Genomic DNA, 19,870 nt, shown 5'->3' with positions numbered 1-19,870 from the left:
AGTACAATAGCAAGAAAAACTGCATTAGACACTGTACCTTCATTTAATAGGTTATAAATATTTGAGAAAATGAAGAAAATATCTAGGAAAAATACCACAAATGCAAGGGATGAAGAGTGGGAAGAACTTTTCCTTCTAACTTCATTAGTGGCCTCCTCTAGTATTTGTTTGCTTGTTCATTTTTGTGCTGGTCATTGAACTTAGGGCCTGGGTGCTGTCCCTGAACTTTTATGCTAAAGGCCAGCACTCCTAGGAGTGCTACAACCCCTTTTGGCACAGCCCCATTTCTGGCTTTTTGGTGGTTAAGTGGAGATAAGAGTTTCATGAACTTTCATGCCTAGGCTGGGTTCAAACAGTAATCCTCAGGTCTCAGCCTCCTGAGTAGCTAGGAGTACAGGTATGAACCACCAGAGCCTAACCGGTTTATTTTTAATACGCCTGGCAAGTTGTAGGTATTTGGCTCATGTGCTATATCCTTTTGAATAACTCCTATGAATGTCTAAACTCGATTCACAGTGAATTTTGTTTTAATTGATTCAAAGAGCAGTCAGACATACTGCTATTAAAATGGCAATATTCTTTGATTTTTACAAAGGCTGAAGAGATAACGTTAACAATTGGACAAGCATTTGATCTGGCATACAGGAAGTTTCTAGAATCTGGAGGAAAAGATGTGGAAACAAGAAAACAGATTGCAGGGTTACAGAAAAGAGTGAGTAAATTAAAGTTGTTGTTTCACATTTGTGTCGTGTAAGTACAGGAAGCTTGCATAGCATCAAACACGTTAATAGAACCATCATTAAATTTCCCTTTCACTAGTTGGGAGGGTTTTCACTGTGCTCTTAAGATTTTTTTTTTCATTCCTGATCCCCTGCAGTTGTTTGTTTTTTTTTTTTTTTTAATTTTTATATTGAATTCCCACAAGAACTTAGTGTTCTCATGTGATTTTTTGCTTCACTTCCTGATGCTTCTCATGGGGATCAGAGCAGCAGAGGCAGCAGATGTTGGGTAAGTGGTTCCCTATGAAGCTCAGATTCCTTTGTAATTATATTATACCCCTTCTCCATTCTTCTGCATCACCAGGAGCAAATTTCACTGTCATGTGGTCACACTGCAAGACTGCTAGTATAAATTGCCCAGCGCATCAAGAACATACAGAGATGACACATTTAGGAACATAAAATTTGCACACACATAAAATATGTTTTAAATTGAATGTGTGTCTCCAATGACCTAGAATCCTCCAGTACTGCCCAAGGTTTTTCAAATAATTGTCTGTCATGTGCAGGCAATTAATTCTAAATAGTATATAAATTCTAAATAGTATAAATACATTCTAAATAGCATAAATAAAAATTCTAAATAGTATAAATTATAAATAGTACAAAATGTTATTTGTTAAATTAACCAATATAAAACCCACTATCTTTCAAGCAAATAAATAAATAAATCCTGAAAGTTACTCAATGACCACTTGCTTTTTAGATCCAAGACTTAGAAACAGAAAATATGGAACTTAAAAATAAAGTACAAGATTTGGAAAACCAGTTAAGGATAACTCAAGTGTCAACATCTCCAGTAAGTATATTGAATATGTATATGTTTCATTTGAGAAAAGATTTATAAGATGAGATGTCTCTGGGTCAGAAATTCTTTAAAAGTTCAAACAATACTTTTTGATCAATTATTTAAGAATGGAGAGAGATGTCTTATAAAACAATTAGGCTAATTAGGAGAGTTAAATCATCTAGGTAATACAGAGTAGTTATTTTCCCTTTCCTCTTTCATGATATATTTTCTACTAATTCAGACCTGAGTTTGATGATCAAGTTTAATATACTCTTTCTCTCGGAGCATGTTCTTTCTCTCATCCCAAGTGGTTACTGGTCATTGAAGTTACAGGTAATGACCTATGCCCATCTACTCCTGCAGAGCTGAACTTCGTTATAGAATATGGAATGAAAACATGACTGAATATTGTTTCTGCAATTACATAGCAAGGTTCCTTCTGGGAGTAAAGCAGTTTTATTGCAGACACTAAAATGAGTGGCTGTCTCAGCAGACAATAGTCAAGTATTTGTAGTTAAATTATTTCTGACTTGTTGCAAGTTTAAAGTCCAGAATTTTTCCAGTGCTATGTGTGATATCAATCATTACCTAATTTTAGAAAAGAGAATTGTTTTTGGAGGAAGGTAGAATTTAAGGCAGTATTTTTTCAAGGCAAATGATATTTACAAAAATCTGTTTTTTCTCTTTGAATGATCTGCACTAAAGATAGTCTCCCTTAATGTATATGTTATTCACTGAAAATATTTAATATCTAATTTATGTTCTGTTCTATGGCATGGAATTTAATTGTAAGAGTTTTTAAAAATTACAAAACTATTATATGTTATGTGTGTGTGTGTGTATGTGTGTGTGTGTATGTGTAAAACACAAACCCAGAAAGAATCATCAAGAAGAACACCACTGTAAGAACTTTAGGCTTCAAACACGCTATGCCCTGGAAATAGGTTAAATATTTTCCATTATTCTTTTCCATGTTCCAAACTGAAAATAGGTCTTTCTATTGTTTGAATAGGGTTGGTTAAAAAAAAAAAAAAAGATAATATGGCTCAGAAGAGAGAGGTTGAGAGTGAAGTATTGAACCTTCGGCATATACAATGAGTTACTGAAGGATCACATTCTGGGTTTATAAGGGTCATAAGGAAGTAGCTGTGTCTGGAAGTCATTGCATTTGCTTTGATCCAGCCTAGTGGTGACAGAGGACTTGAAGAGATGTATCAGAATTCTGAATGAAAATCTAAAGCTTGTTTATCTTGTGTGTCCTCTCTTTTTGAGGGGCAAGATTTGGGAGGACCAAAGAGGTTTGGAAACAATGATCAAACTGATTTCACCCATAATTTGTTTTCTATCTGCACAGCAGATACTGCTGGAGACTAGCAAAAGGGTAACTGAAAAGAAGGTAGGTCAGGGTTGGGGTTATGAAGTTCCACTGGTGATCTGTGCTTAGCCAATCAGTCACAGATATGGTGAAGAGTGAACAGAACAGAACCTTGTTTTGGTTTCTTGGACTATTTGGCTATGAAATACAGACTACAAATATATGCATTTATCTAGGTATTGTTATTGAACAGTCAGTTACACAAAGACAAGAGAAATCATTAAATTACTAAATATATACTAAATCACTAAAATATATTACTTCTTGTGAAGTTGAGACAGTTAATGATCATTTTAGGTGCTGTGTTTATGCTAATGTAAGTCTACCTGAATAAAATGCCTCAAATGCTACAACTAAAATTTGAATGAAAGATGAAATCACTTTCTGTAAACCACATTTTTGCATTTAAAATGATATTCACAAAAGGTTGTCATTGATCATTATACAAATAATGCAAATGACAACTTTGTAAATCTGTGTTTTTGACATACTGATGCCTTTATTCATACATTTTCTTTAACTCTAAAATTACTTAGTACCAATGCTTTGTATATTATCATATGACGTTAAACTTTATGATACACTGAAGGATGCATATTTTCTCTTCAAAATAAAAATTTAAGATAAAAATTAGAAGACATTAGATTAAATGAAATAAGCTAGGCACAGGAAGACAAATACTACATAATCTTATTTATTCTTGGAAAAACAAGTTAATGTTATTGGGAGAGGATGGTAGCCATTACTGGGCTGAGTTATGAGATGAGACTGGAAGAATTCAGGGAGATGTTAGTCAAATGTACAAAAATTCAGTTGGGCAGGAAGAGTAGGTCCCATGATATAATCAATAACAATATACGTCAATGCTTGAATAACCATATACTTGAAAATAGAGAGAATGATTCAACTATCTCCAGACTTAAGTGATAGGTGAAAGTGAAATAGAAACAATTTTCATTAAAAACTATGTTGGAAACAAACTTACAACTTTGCAGGGGAGGAGAAGTGAGGAAGGGAAGAGGGGAGGGAGCAGGAGAAAATGAGGGAGAGGGTAGCACTGTTCAAAAAGAAATGCACTCATTACCCCATATATGTAACTAACCCCTCCGCATATCACTTTTACAATAAAAAAGTAATGATTGGATTAAAAAAATGAACTCAAAGATATTTTAAGCTGATAAAATTTAGGTGTAAGATTTAACTGCAAAATATTCAAAATATAAGTTGATAGTTTATGTGATCAAATGATTTGGGAAATGATGTATGTGTTACCATGCATCTCTCTACTATCTATCTATCTATCTATCTATCTATCTATCTATCTATCTATCTATCTATCTATCTGTCTGTCTATTAGAGAGATTGAGTGACTGAGGTTTGAAGTCAAAGCTTTTTTTGTTCTAGGCAGGTGCTCAACCACTTGAGCCATGTCCCCAGCCCATTTTACTTCAGTTCTTTTTTTTTTTTTTTTTTTTTTAACATTTTTATGCATCAACTAGTCTGGACCAAAGTTTTAATATTTATGCTTTCCCTATAGGTGGACCATAATCTTTATATTTATATTTCCCTATAGCTGCGGTAACAGGTATGAATCACCATGCCCAGTTTTTATTGGTTGAGATGGGGTCGTGCAAACATTTTACCTGGGCTGGTGTCTAATTGTAATCCTCCTGATCTCTTCAACAACTGGGATTACAGACATTAACCCTTGTGCCTGGCTACATGCTTTTATTTTTTAAAAGACAGTTGATATTTTTGTTTTTCATTTTCAGTCTTATTTATGTAGCTCTGAAATAGTTATTTGATGCTAGTAATGCTATGTTTAAAATGAGCTCCCAATTTTCTGACATTAAGTAGAAATAAATGAGTTTATGTTGCTTGGAATTATTTAATATGAAAGTTTGTCATGTCTATAAATATTTGCTTTCAGATATTTACTATTGATCCAAACTATTGAAATTTTATTTTAAAAATTTAGATAATTAAAATATAAATTTAATATATAAGCCTCTCTCTATAGCTTACCATAGATCTGAAGTAAAACCCATTTCTGTTGTCAGAAATGTTTTAAATCTTTTCTTATGCAATTTGAATCTTGTTTTATAGGACTCAAGGTTAGACCACAAAGCACCTCACAGATTGCCTCATAGGTACCAAATAAACTCTAGAACTTGTTTGTTTTGAGTTCAGAAGACTTGCGGATAGAATACTGCACAATTATTGTTATTCTCAGCAGTTTGTTAAAGAATTAGAGACAAAAGAATTAGAGACAATGTTCTCTGCATTAATCAAAGAAGAATCATCCTAATGACTTATGGATCCCATTATGTACATGAAAATTGTAACATAGGTGAGTTCAGGATATACAGTTAATTCAGCATCAGATCCTCAGAAAGCTTTCAGTATGTTATGAGGAAATTCTGCAAAGCAGATGACTCTAGACATGTACAAGGATCTACTCAGAATGTTTACATGTCTCTGTCAGTTGGTCCAGCCATGAGCCCCCTTTCAGGAAGATGAAATTGGCTTTGATAATGTTCATAATACATATCACTGTATCACATTCAGATTGTAGAAATCCTCTCACTTATTTTAGAGACTGTAGTCTTAAATGAACATTTAGATACACTGAAAAATTTCTGTTACTTGACTTTGCTTTTGCTTTTCTGCTGTGCTCTCGTGGTTTGGCAATAGATTAGAGGTTGGGCTTTTCACCATTTGGTACTGATTACTTAGGAACAATCTGATTTCCATTCATTACATTCACATGGCAGTGTTGCTTGTATTTATATTAGAAAAGGGGTTTCTTCTGCCCTCCTAGTCTTGTGAACACCTCAGAAGATTGTTGCATTATCTATGCACACATACCAAGTTAAATCAAATTGTTCCTCTTGACTCATTAACTGAGTGCTAACATTTTGCCATATTGGTTCTAGACATTTTTAAACAAATCAGATTATTGTCAGGAAGTTAGATGAATAAAATTATAGTTCTCAAGAATATTGGACATTCTACTGCAGATCAAAACAAATGTCCCCCTTTCAATGAAACCTAGTGTTGATAAAATTTGACAAAACTGTAGCCACTGATTACACTTGATAAGACTATTATAACCTAGAATACGTATTTTCACTGTGGGTAAACAAACCTGCTTATTTAATTTTCCACAGTGCTCTCTCAAGTATTCTTGAAGTCAAGATGGGGAAGAGTAGATTGTGAAAACTCTCAATTACACAAGACACCCAGCATGAGTTTTTAAACAAAGACAGTTGAAACATAAACATCAGTACAAGAACGTTTGGTACCCACAAGAACTGATTACTAGTCCCCAACTTCACTTTTATAATTGCTAGTTGCAACAAAGATGACTTAGGAGAAGTAAATTCTATCTAAAAGAAGTAAGTATGTCCCCTTTATAGCTCTGATAAGTCCCTGATGAAGTCGTTTTGCCACTCTTTCTCTGTGTGATCTGTGGAGACTCACAGCACTTAGCATGGAAGCCTTTTGAACTAATCTTAATATGATAGGTTTTACCTTTAAGAAGTTAATACAAACCAAGCATGGACCTAGAAACCTGAGAACTACATTTCTGGTGGTTTAAATTCTAAATCATCAACTCATTAATTTTAAAATGTACCATTAAAAAGCAACATGGCAATCTAGAACAATCAACTAGAGCATTTTTCCTTACGATTATTTTTCCCACATTTAGTGTAATATAATCTTCCAGTTTCCTAACTAAAAATTTTACTGAAACTATCATTTTTTTAAATTACAAAATTAAAAGAAGTTACTTTTAAAATATAATCCCAAATGAAAATTTAAATTTCTAATTTTTTAATGACTGTGAAAAATCATATTTTAGTCTGGATTTTTTTTGGGGGGGGGGGTAAGTCATTGGGCTTGAACTCTGAACCTGGGCTCTGTCTCTGAACTCTTCAGCTTTTGAGTCACAGTACCACTTCCAGTTTTCTGGTGTTTAATTGGAGAGAAGAATCTCACAACTTCCCTTGCCTGGGCTGGCTGTGAACCATGATCCTCAGATCTCAGCCTCCTGAGTAGCTAGGCATTAGCCACCAGCACCTGGCTTTTAGTCTGGAATTTATTTTATATTTAAAAGGAGTCTGGAGGTTTATGCTGCCAATATAATTAATAGAAGAAAATAAAATTTCAATATCCTAGTATTTCTGTATATATATATTATATATTACCTCAGACTTTATATAATTTTAATGCAATTATTTTATTGTTTAAATAGCTAATGATAGGATTGCATCCCTGTTGTGATATTCATCTAGTTGTCACAGGAAAAGAGCAACCAGAGCCTAATCTATAGCAACTACAAATCTCAAATGTGACTCTTACTATTACTATGCCTCAATAGCTAAACAACTCCTGCATAATTGACAAGTAATTTGAGGGTAGAATTCTCTTTGATATAGAAATGTGAGGTTTCTTTTTTGTTTTTGTTTTTTGCCTGTCCTGGGGCTTGTACTCAGGGCACTGTCCCTGAGCCTCCTTATGCTTGAGGCTAGCACTCTTCCACTTGAGCCACAGCACCATTTCTGGCTTTTTCTGGATAGTTTATTGGAGATGAGAGTCTCAAGGATGGTTTTTTTAAAATTGTAGTTTGTTGAATATGAGTATCCTGGACTTTCCTGCCCAAGTTGGCTTTGAACTGCGATCCTCAGATCTCAACCTCCTGAGTAGCTCAGATTATAGACGTAGCCACTAGCAACCACAACCAGTTGTAATCTTTATTTTTCCATTTATTTTCCCAGAGGAAGGAGCATCCTGAGAAAACATGATGTATTAACACCATAATAGCAATACTGGAGTACCTTTATATTAAGTTATTTTGACTTGGCCATTTTGAGGCATCTGGGAGGATTTTCTGGCTAATGTATGTCATATAATATGTCAACCAAAATAAGTAATTCTGCCATGTATGCATATTACTAGAGTCAAATATAACTGAGAATATCTGTGATTTACTTCCGAACTCAATCTTTTCTTCAACTGAAGTCTCTCATTTTCCCCCTGCTTCCACAAATGTGGAAGGTGATAGTTGTTGGGTAATAAATGTTCCTCAAACTTGTTGGTCCTTCTTGTTTTAGTTCACTAACTTTGACAATTAGGTTTGTCAGAAGTCACATTTTGTTTGCTGCATCAAAGTCCTATCAATATTGGTTGAAAATCCTTGCCCATTGTGACTTTTAGCTTAGGAGTACAGCTCTAGGCCAAAGCTACAGACATGATCTTTTCAGTCTGAACACTGGAAATAACCAAGCCCACTAGGCAAAGCGTTATAGGGAAAGCTGGCCTTCCTCACACCAGTTAGCACAGAGTTTGAAGGAACTGAGACCTAAGTCCCACTGGCCAGCCATGCTCCTACATATATCTGCATTTCTAGCTTTGAGTTAGAGGCCTCTTTTGGAGCCCTTGGCCAAAGACACACTGAAATGCTTCTGCCTTCACTGTGTTATTCTGGATATCTTGGAGATACTTTCTCCTCTATGACTTAGTATTCACCATCGTCTAACCCTAGTCTTTCCCTTTCCCTTTTCCTTCTCTCTGTCCCTTTCTGCAAAAATCCTGCGGGACTTTTTGCCCAGGCTCTATCAACTAAAAGCCAGTGCCCAACTTGGGTAATGATACTCTGACCTATGTCCAGTGTGATTTCATGTGGGGAATATGGAGCGGTGATGGGCCAGGCAGCTACTTCCTGTTCTCCTGCTTCTACAACTGCAGTTAGTGAATAAAGAGTTAATAATTAGTTTTAGTTTAGTTCATTGATGTCTATGGCATTCAATAGCTAGGCTCTCTCCAGTTCAGCTCTCAGAAGTAAGTTTCCCTGCTTTATGGGAAATAATCTCTAAAAACCATCCAAATAAATGTGTTAAGAAACAGTTGCTATGGGGGCTAGGAAGGTGGCTCAATGGTAGAGCGCTTGCCTTGCATGCATGAGACGCCCTGGGTTCGATTCCTCAGTACCACATAAGCAGAAAAGAAAAAAAAAAGCCGGAAGTGGCTCTGTGGCTCAAATGGTAGAGTGCTAGCCTTGAGCTGAAGAGCTGAGGGACAGCGCCCAGGCCCAGAGTTCAGGCCCCATGACCAGATTCTCCCCGCCCCCAAAAGAAACAGTTATTATACATAGAGTCACATTTTGACTTTATTGAGATTATTGACAGTCCCTCTTTCCAGTCCCCAAACATCTTACAATTGAAAACCCTCAACACTTCATAGGAAAGGCAAGATGAGTAGGACCAGTCTGTTCAAAATTAGTTCATCAGAGACTAGATCATAGTGAAATTTTGGACCTTAATTACTGTGTCTATTACCATTAAAAAACACAACTGTACCATTAGTAATAGTTACAAAGAATGTCTTGAGCATTACACTTAAAAGGCTTGTGATAATGTTTTTTGAAAATTGCTCAGATCTGTACTTAGAAGAGTTCACTCCTATTTTACTGAGGTCTCACTGCCATCTTTGATCTCTTGTCATTTCATTGCACAGATTTATTTTGGCTTGATCTAAAACAAATCTCAAGATTTTCCAATTTCTTCTGTACTGTTTACTTCTCATCCTCTAGTGAAGCCAATATTATATTTAATCTACCTAAAATTATGATATCTCAATGAAAAATGATCAAAGCAATCAAGAACCTCAAGATTACCCCACTAAGCAAATCAGCTTCAGCAATGTGTTCAAACTTCACTGAAGTTAGTGTGAAAGTATACTATTGTTTTCACAAAACATCCTTTTACAAATGAATTTTCATACCTGCCTTTCCCTTCTTCCATGCCTTCTTCCTTCTCCTTAGCATATTTCTCTCTGTGTTGTTCCTTTACAGCTGCTGCACCGAATGTCTGATCATGAGCCACCTGGGCTTCAGAGACGCTCATCTTCTCTTTGGCATAGTAGTGATGCTTCATCTCCTTGTCTAAATATGTCTTCCATTTCTGTCACTCCTGTCAACTCGTCTGATTCCAGACTATCACTGGGACTGTTAATACCTCCACCTTCTAAAAGTGGCCTTCCTAAGCCAGGCAGTGAGCACAGCATTCCAAGACCTCATGTAATTTGGAAAACAAAAACTTCCTTTTATTTTTTTTTTTTACTTCTTCCAGAATGTTTACTTTATGTAGTAATAAAAATGGCAGGCATATTTTGAATTAATGTGATGGGATCTGAAACCTTGGTGTGCCATTTTTATTTCCTTTAATAGTGTGATATCAGAGGTTCTAACAGAGAATGATGACAGTATACAAGTCCACATAGATAAAATAAGATAAAAGTTCAAATAACCCATCAGACATGATTGCCAGGAAATGAGGTCACTGGTAATGTGTATATAAAAAAAGAGTTTTTGTATAGTTAGTGCAAAAAGAGCAACATCTAGATTGATCTGAAATAAATCTAATTTGAATGAAATAAAAGTTAGGACAGGAAGACAAGTGTCTCTTTTAAGGACACTAGTCTTGAAAGAGCCCTGAGAAAAACAGGAAGAAGGAAAAAAACAAAAAGAGGAGAGGCTTCAGCAATTTAAAAAGAATTTAAAAAGGACAGGTATTTGGTCCTTTGTTTTATTTTCAATGACAGTTAGGATATGAGTACTTTTTGTTTCTTCCTGAGAAGGAGGAGAGTTATGAAAAGCAGGGAATAGAAGGGATGAGATAATTAAGAGAGTAATATTCTTGAATAAAAAGTAAGGGTTTAGAGATGCTGAAAGCCAACTGTTAAAGGGTAGGAGATGATAGTTTTTTCCTGCATGAAAAAATACACTATTATACATTTTAACTGAATAGCAAATCCATCACTCTGCACATATAACCGGCCTCATTTTGTCATCACCTATATCATCTATGAATCAGAAATGAATATGTTCTGAGAAATAACCAGTCAATCTCTGTTCATGATCCAGTAGGAATAGTAAGCCTTTTTTCTCTCTTATTTCTTCAAGAGGGGAATTCTCTTTTATTCATGATCAGGTCAGACAGTTCCTATAGATTATACTAAGGTATTTTCCTTTTTTGACAAGGTGATGATTCATTTCCTGGCTACCTTATAGGACTTTTATTTCCCCTGCATCTGTTCTAAATTGATACCCAAGTTATAGTGATTTTGATGGTATACTGGTAATTATTAATTTATTTTGTAAAATGACTGATTATTACAACAGCTTAAAATTGTCAGTAATGAAATACAACACATATATCCAGTTGTCATTTTACTTATAAAGTCAAATTAAGATGTACTCTAAGAATATAAAAATATTCAGTGCATTTGAATTTTTGTAATTGGGAAAGCAGGTCACTGCCGATTTTTTCTGCTTACTATATTACAGATAGCATATTTTATGCAGTTCCCCACATTTCTAATTTTCTGATATGAATGTCTAGTATTTCTAGATACATAAAAATCTATCCAATGCTGTATGCTCATCTACAATTACATTGCTGCTATCTTTGGTAGCATTTTTCAGAGTATTTTTACAGAAATTTCCTTCAAACATTTGGCATAACAGATTAAACTATATGACAGTGTCGATATTTTTGTTTTTAATACTTGAGTGGTAAGTTATGATTCAACTGAATTCATTTATAATTTCTATATTCATATGAAATAGGTGTCTCCATGCTAATACATATCATCATCATTACAGGCAGGCAGTGTGACATCTAAGTCTCCCTCCACTGACATCTTCGATATGATTCCATTTTCCCCAATGTCACACCAGTCTTCCACACCTGCGCGCAATGGCACACAGCCCCCTCCTGTACCTAGTAGATCTACAGAGATCAGTAAGTGTTCTAAGTAAGTCAGTATGTGTGACTGTCCTGGAATATAATTGAAATGTTTGACACTTTGTGTAAAATGACAAGCTCATTAAACATTTGGATCATTGAAGTGCTATTTTTATGCATATACTGCACCCAGGTAATTGTTTACAATTATAAATTGTAGTAATCCAGAATATACTATTAAAGACATCCATATTTGCAGTGGAAACTTATTGTATGAAAAATAATCTTTTGATGTAGGTTTATTGAAACTACAATAAAATTATCTAATTACTTGTTTACTGTGGTTAGGGATATATTTTAAATGTTTTATTTTGTCTAAAAAATAAGTGATGGTAATAATTTCAGTATTTTAACATGTTTAATAGGGTTAGAGATATTATTATTATAGAATATACAGATGTCCTCTGGAGAAAAATATATGAATTATTAGAATTTCATGATTTGTTTATATATTAACCTTCTGAAATGATTTTTCTTTGATAGTCAAGATACTATAAAGACATTGATTTGTCTGATTTATCTTCTGTGAATCTTCAAGAAGCATCAAAGTGTGTCCTCTTTTAGCATCTTGGTTATATATTGATCTGTACCCCCATCACATAAACAGAAAGAAAAGTTTTTAATAGCCAGGAGTCTGTCTCTTAATCCCTTAGGAAAATTGAAGAAATGAGAAATTGCTTATTACACTTTATTGCATTCTTTTTAACTCACATTATAATATTTTGAATATAATTCTGAACTTTTAATCAAGCACTCTAATACCAGGCAGGATAGTTTATTTCTTTTTGCCTGTAGAACTTAAAAAGTACATTGTGTTAAGTATTATTTATAAGTAGTTATATATATTTTGTGTTAAGTATTTAAAACAATAACCATCAAAGCTCTCAATTAAAACAACTTTACGCTTGGCCCTGGTGACTCGTGTCTGTAATCCTAGCTACTCAGGAGATCTGAGGATCATTGTTTGAAGTGAGCCTAGGAAAAAATGTGCATGAGATGCTTAACTTCAGTTAACCAACAAAAGGATCAGAAGTGGAAATATGGCTCAAATGGTAGAGTGCTAGCATTGAGCAAAAAAATTCAGGGACAGACTTCAAGTCTAGAGTTAAAGCCCCAGGACCAACACACACACACACACACACACACACACACACACACACACACACACACACACACACACACACACACACACACACACACACACACACACACACACACACACACACACACACACACACACTGTTGGCATTGTACCTAAATAAACCGTTGTTACAGGAAGATGTAGAAATGGTCAACAGGTACATGGAAAAGATTCAATATCTGTAACCATCAGGGAAATGTCTTTAAAACCACAGAAAAACATCACTTCACTGCAGATAGAATGACAGCAGACAAAAAGATAATTATAACTAGAGTTGGTAAGGCTATGGAAAAAAAGGGAATCCTTGCACATTATTGCAAGTAGTAATTCACTAGCTATTATGGATAATAGTATGTTCATTAAAAATTAAAATAAGTACCAGGTCATGAAGCTATTCCAGTATTTGGTAAGTGTCCAATGGAAATCAAATCAGTCTGTCCAAGAAACATCTGCATAACTATGTTAGCACTATTCACCATATAGCCAAGAATGGTTCAAATGTGGCCTTGAACCAAAATTCTACCATTCTCTGCCTACTGAGAGGCTGGGATTACAACTATAGGCTCGTAATCAAGGCACAGAACCTTCTTTGGATAATAGCACTTTATTACTAAACAGTTTTTGATGTCATAAACTGAATCTTTGCTCCCTGAGTTAGTCTATGCTCCAGACAGCCATCATAGTCAAAGGATAGCTAGTGGCTTATTTGGTCATATGGAGGGTTATTTGTATTTATAATTCTGTTTGTATTTATTCATATAATCCTCCCTTTGAAATCTATTTCACCACAACTTATTTCCTGTTTTTCACTTACTTGACATGTTTTCTTCCTTTTAGAACGAGACCTCTTTGGAGCTGAACCATTTGACCCATTTAACTGTGGAGCAGGGGATTTCCCTCCAGACATTCAATCAAAATTAGATGAGATGCAGGTGACTAATAAATTGGCCCATTCATGGTTTATTTCTTTTTAATCTAAGACAAGAAATAACTTATATACCCAAACTACCCTCTCTTGAATTGATGGCACATAATGTTCTTAATATAAGTACATTAAAATGTAATTCTAAAGTTTCTACATGTCCTCCCAAAATAGTTCTGAATAGCTTAAATATTAAATGGTCTTTTTAATGGCTCAATTTACAGTAAAAAGTAGATAGTTCCTTTTTAAAATATAAACTGTCATGGCTTACAATAGCTTGTTGTTTTGAAATCCAGAAATTAAAAGGTCATTTATTAGATTTATAAGATTTGATCCCAGTCTTAACAATTGTGAATTTCAAAATTGCAAATGGGTAAATGAGGGAAGATCTTTGTAAGAGTGAAATCATTCTGTCTGAAAAGAAGCATTGTAGCTGTGGTTCATGACTTCTCGGCTCTTATTGAGAAAGCAGATACCAGTGACAACATCTTTAGGAATGTAGTCCAGTTGGGTATTCTGTCTCTCTTTTCTCTCTTTCTTTCTCTCTTTTTTCTACATAATATATATATATATATATTTTTAATTTAAGTCATCCTTTAAAATTGAAAAAAAAGTTGGCTTTAAAATCTTTATTCAATGGGCCATGATTGGTAAATAGACTTTTAAAACGTAAAGTCTTCTCTTTCAATTTGCTCCTCATGTTTTGATGAAACTAACTATATAAGTGGACTCTAAACAGTTTTATGAAGTTAATTGGGTGAGAAAATGAGGACAATAAAGTCAGGTAGGGGAGGTATTTCCACTTATTGGTCCTGCGATAATCCATTCCTATTCACATTGTGCTTCACTTCCGCACACTCTAATTGGCATTCTTATAGTCTTATTATGATTTCAAAATGAGCTTTATGACACTAATAGAATGTAAATTAATAATTTGATATAATAGGAAGGATGAAATTATTTGGCTATAACCAAAAGCACAATATCAGACTTATGTTTAATTCAGCAGAAATATTTTGCATCTGTTTATGTTTGATGACACCAACTTTCTATCCCTTTTCCACATTTCAAATACTATGAAACTTTCACTCAAATTACATACAATTAGCTTTTGAAAATGCTGAATTTTGCCAAAAGCAATTTCTTTTAAAAATATTACTTTTTTTCCAGTTAGGCAGCTACAGCCTGGGGCAAATATATATATATATATATATATATGTAGAAGTGAATGTGACAGGGGCCCTGGGTGGGAGTTCTTGTGGTTTTGTGCGTGAATTTTGTGTTTGCTATTTCTAATATGTTCTTGATGTCCTTTTTTATTCTCTTCTGCTTTCATGGTGGGTAGCGCCAGAGATGGTTGGTATATTGTTTTCCTAATACTTTTAAATGGCTTACAATCCTGTAAAACCTGAATTCTTGATATTGGCATGCTTTATGATGCAACTGATCATTTATTGTTAAGGATGTTTCATAACAGATTTTTATGGTTATCGATCAGCGATTTTGCTGCAGTTATGTTGTTCGCCTTATCGCTTATGTCTGATAGTTGCAGATTTACTTCGTAGCTCAATTTGAAGTTCAGTAGTATTCTTATTATGTAATGCCTATAATGAGTTTTGTTATGATCCTTTCTATTTTAATTAACTTAATATATACAGTCAACTATTTGTATCTTTGAATAGCAATAATAGGTTTGTAAGTAGTATGGGTTTAATAAGGCCAATGAAATATTTTCCTTGTCTAAGTGACAGAGCACATAGCTAGTGCTTTTTGCTGATTATTTTGGCTTTCAAATGAGATTCTTAGAGCTTAGCTTCCTGAGTACCTAGGGTTACAAGTGTGTGATCCATCAGCACTCACTTAGTTGCTTTTTATTGTAAAATCAGTCTTTATGATATTAGCTTATATTAATTCCTATCACTACCTTATGTAAACAAGCCTAGTTTCAAGTTTGAAACTCAAGAGAATATGGAAAATTTAGAATGATTGCAAATTTATTAAATTATGATTTACAAAATGAACCTTCTGAGGAAGATAAGAAAATATGCAAGACATTTTATTTTGAAAGGAAAGGAAACTAACGGGCCTTATAAGAAGATATCTGTTCATTGGAAGGTTACATTAGCCTAAGGGGAATCTAAAATGATCTTAAAAATAAAAAAAACATGATGGCGGTATTGTGACATACAAACACTTCATTTTACTTTCCAATATTATTAACACATTAAAACTTAGAATTTTCAGGACAAGCATCTTAAAAGAACAGCTTATTTACAGTATTTTCAACTGAAATATTCACTTTTCTAAGTGTGTGTTGGTTATTGGGAAAATACTTAAAATAAATATGGCAAAAATTTAAGTAACACTCATAACTCCTTTGATCTTTACCCAATTGAATATAATTTGTACCTCAAGTGCTGGGAAGATTTGAAAAACTATTCCAATTATGATATTGATGTTTACTCTTTTTAAAGCATTCTGAGCATTAATTACAAATAAAACATGGCTTATATTTTTGTAGCTATTTTCCTTCTATGTTATAATGGTTTGCATTGGCTTGCATAAACACAAATAGTTACTTCAAATGAAAGTAATTTGGGAACACTACCACACTTTTTATCCTAGGAACTTGCCAAGTGACTTGCATTTCCACTGATCCATGATTCCTCTCTCTATGTCTCTATGCTTTTCCCTCTCTCCCTGTTTTTCTTCTCCCCTATCTTCACTTCTCCCCCCTCTCTTCTCTCCTCTCTCTCTACGGCTTGGCTTGGGTGCTGTCACTGAGTTTTCCTTGCTCAAAGTGAGAGCTCTACCACTCAAACCACAGCCCCACTTCTCCACAACTCCACTTGGTGACTAATTGGAGAAAAGTCTCACAGACTTTCCTGCTGGGCTGGCAGTCCTCAACTCGCAGCCCCCTAAGTGGCTAGGATTACAAGCGTGAGCCACCCCTGCCAAGCTGTGTGCTTTTCATTTCTGTGTAGGCCAGTGTGCATAGATTAAGAAACCAGATGAGGCTGGAAGCAGCTAGAAAGAACCAAAAGTAGCCCACAGTTTAGTTAGCAAAATAAAAATGCTGGAAGTGGAGAAGGACAGGCTTCTTTGCTCAAAAGTCTTAGGAGAAAAGAACAAAACATATTCATGGCTGTTAGGTGCTTAAGGGCCAATACATTAATGGCAGTTTAATGTCTAAAATGTGCAAATGGAACAAAATCCAAGGAGCCATACCACTGAAAAGCAAAAGCAGAACTTAAGATGGGGTCCTTTCTTCATGGCCAAGCCATGTAATCTGCAATCTGAACACATAGAACGGCTCTGCATTTACAGAAAGTAAGGTTCTGGGCAGTGGTAATAGGAAACAAATAATCAAAATGATCAGAACCTCTCATTAGATTGATGACAACAATCTCAGTAATATCTCAAAGGGAAATATTGACATATTCTTTAGGTTCTACCAGAAAAAAATACTTCTTAATTTCATATATTCCTATGTTTTTCTCATATACACTGATCTCCCATATCTTTAAAACATTAAAATGTTTATGAGTGTAAGAATATTTCCAATGGAAGATATCTACATGAAATGCTGATAGGCAATTAATTTGGCCTACTATATAAACTTTTTGGATATTTTATTTTTTTATTGTTATTGGAGAATTGCTATACAGAGGGGTTATAGTTACATGAATCAGGTAATGAGTAATGAGTATAATTCTTTTTGAACCATGTCTTTCCTCCCATTGCTCTCTTCCCATTTTTCCCTCCCCGTCCTCATCCACAAGTGTCTAATCAGTTCCACTGTTGTATTTGTTCACCCTTGTAAGTTTTGATCTTTTAAAATGTTAAGATTCAAGTTCTATTTAGTCTGTTTTTACCTGCTGATTTTTATTTCATTTTATTCTGTCATGTGATGTTCCTATTTTAATGATTTTATTGTGTTTTACAGGAGGGGTTCAAAATGGGACTAACTCTTGAAGGCACCGTGTTTTGTCTTGATCCAGTAGACAGCAAATGCTGATGTCAAGAAAGAAAGATCCTGACTCATATTAAATTTGCTTATATACACATATAGCATTCACTATTATTTTAAGACAGGTATTAAACATGTGCCAATATATTTTTGGATATCTTAATGTTTTGAAAGCTTTTGTAGTGAAGTCTCTCCACATTGACTGTTGATCAGTATCTTTAATTTTAAATACAACTTAGTGTAATGTATGTCATAGTTTTTTGTTCGTGTTTCTGTTGTGGATGAATTTATCATTGAAAATCAAGTTATCTATATATTTGTCTGGTCTGAGTTCTAAATAATTGCAATGCATTCATTCTCCAGGCTGCTAGTTTTTTATTGATTTCCCCCCCAAAAAAACCATACTTAAATATTTTAAAATTCTGAAGAGATATGTTGACACCAAACTAGTGTTCTATTTTCAAACCAATGAATATATTATGAGACAGACAATGAATATGCATGAGACAGTGCTATTTTATGTGTATAATGTTCATATAATTGGGAAAATTTAAACTTTGAAATTATGCCATCAGTCCTCAAATTTTTAAATTAGTAAAGAAAAAATATAAATTTCGCTGACAATTAAATGAAACTTAAGTAATCTTTTCTAGTTAATTTCAGTTGTATTCCAAAATGTTTGATTCATTTTATTTCACTTCTAATGTGTGAGTAAGTTACATTTGTTATCTCGTAAGGAAAACCATTTGGAATGTATATCATCTCTAGGTTTAAAGTTGATCTTTATCCTTATATTACCAACTATAGTTTTTCTCACCAAAGTTTATTTTATGATGTCTCATTGTTTTTGATATTTTAAAATATAAAGAGAACTATTCTAAAAATATTATCAACGTATTTAGTGCATCTAAATTTGTACTTGGTCTGTTAAAGTCAAAATCCTAATTTTCACCAAAATACATTTTCTGATGAGCTGCATCATGAATGTGAGCAATAAAATTTCCTGGAATCTCATTCTTGATTTGCTGATAAGTTCTGAATATTGTTGCCCATGGTGTAACAGAGAACCAGCAATCATGCAGAAAAAAAAACAATGATCAGTTTCTACTTTGTTTTATCAAAGAATTAAGAAAAATGAGTGAAAATATGGATTGGTGATAGTCACCAAAGATAAATAGATTCTTTACACATGGGAATTTTGTTCAAACATTAAAGCTACATTTTCTAAGAACAGAAATCAGTGTGCTTACGCAATATTGTATTGGTATGCATCGCCATAATGTTGTATACTATATGTGAAGCTTCTCGTTTGTGTTTTGTTACGTTCTAAGTTGTACCGTAATTAGAGGACAGTATATATTTCACAAAGTAGAGTCTTTATAATTTTGGAATTTGTATAATGAGAATGTTTAGGAGCCACATGGCTTTTTTTTAACAGATAGAATTTGTATTTTTATTGTACTTGAAAAAGCTTTATGCAATAGGTATATATTTAGTGGGCATTTATTATCAATGGTAACACAATAGAGTACTGAGATGATATTTGCATATTTAAGATATGTTACTTTACCAATTTTTAATAGTAGTCAATTCTGCTACTGGCATGATTAAACAGTACATAATTGGTCATTAATTATGAACATTTTATTTCACCAGTACATTTTTATGAAGAAAGACATGGTTAAAAATTGTATTTCTATGTAAATTCAATGATATGTTTGATTTTGCTGAGAATAAAGGATTTTAGATAAATTAAATTATTCAATTTGTTTATTAAACAGTCTCTAAATATACTTGAAAATTGAACAAATTTTCTTGTTCATAAATCAGAGCTGAACAGAGAATGAAAGGGCTTTACTTTTTTTGAATACAGGGAAAATTTTATTTGATGTGGTTATACAAAGGGGTTTCAATTCAACAAGTCATATTGTGAGTTCAGTACATCTTAAGCAATGTTACCCTATCTATTATCCTCTCTAATTTTTCCCAATCCCATCCATAAAAGGTTTTACGTGTAACTTCATTTCTTACAGCCCACATACATTTTGTTTTATGAGCAATATTAAGAGTTGTGAGACACATG

The 19,870-nt window shown here is 33.8% G+C and overlaps 1 protein-coding gene across 2 annotated transcripts in view; it reads left to right on the top strand.

Moving 5' to 3' along the window:
• The window catches only part of Gulp1 (GULP PTB domain containing engulfment adaptor 1), a 239,350-nt gene extending 219,778 nt beyond the window's left edge, over positions 1 to 19,572 (top strand). The window contains exons 8-15 of one of the 2 annotated variants that reach the window (XM_042688291.1): positions 596 to 712; positions 985 to 1,008; positions 1,486 to 1,578; positions 9,801 to 10,025; positions 11,613 to 11,751; positions 13,733 to 13,827; positions 15,163 to 15,173; positions 17,764 to 19,572. In XM_042688291.1, the coding sequence (XP_042544225.1) occupies positions 596 to 712; positions 985 to 1,008; positions 1,486 to 1,578; positions 9,801 to 10,025; positions 11,613 to 11,751; positions 13,733 to 13,827; positions 15,163 to 15,173; positions 17,764 to 17,785 (726 nt within the window). In that variant the 3' untranslated portion in view covers positions 17,786 to 19,572. The remainder of the gene's footprint in view (positions 1 to 595; positions 713 to 984; positions 1,009 to 1,485; positions 1,579 to 9,800; positions 10,026 to 11,612; positions 11,752 to 13,732; positions 13,828 to 15,162; positions 15,174 to 17,763) is intronic. The other variant, XM_042688292.1, reaches the window with a different exon arrangement.
• Positions 19,573 to 19,870: the final 298 nt, after the last annotated feature.

The sequence above is a fragment of the Dipodomys spectabilis genome, unplaced genomic scaffold (genome assembly GCF_019054845.1).
Source record: "Dipodomys spectabilis isolate Male_0828 unplaced genomic scaffold, ASM1905484v1 ptg000115l, whole genome shotgun sequence".
Classification (NCBI taxonomy): Eukaryota; Metazoa; Chordata; class Mammalia; order Rodentia; family Heteromyidae; genus Dipodomys; species Dipodomys spectabilis.
Note: the sequence above shows the minus strand (reverse complement) of the source record. Positions and strands in the feature narration are given on the sequence as shown.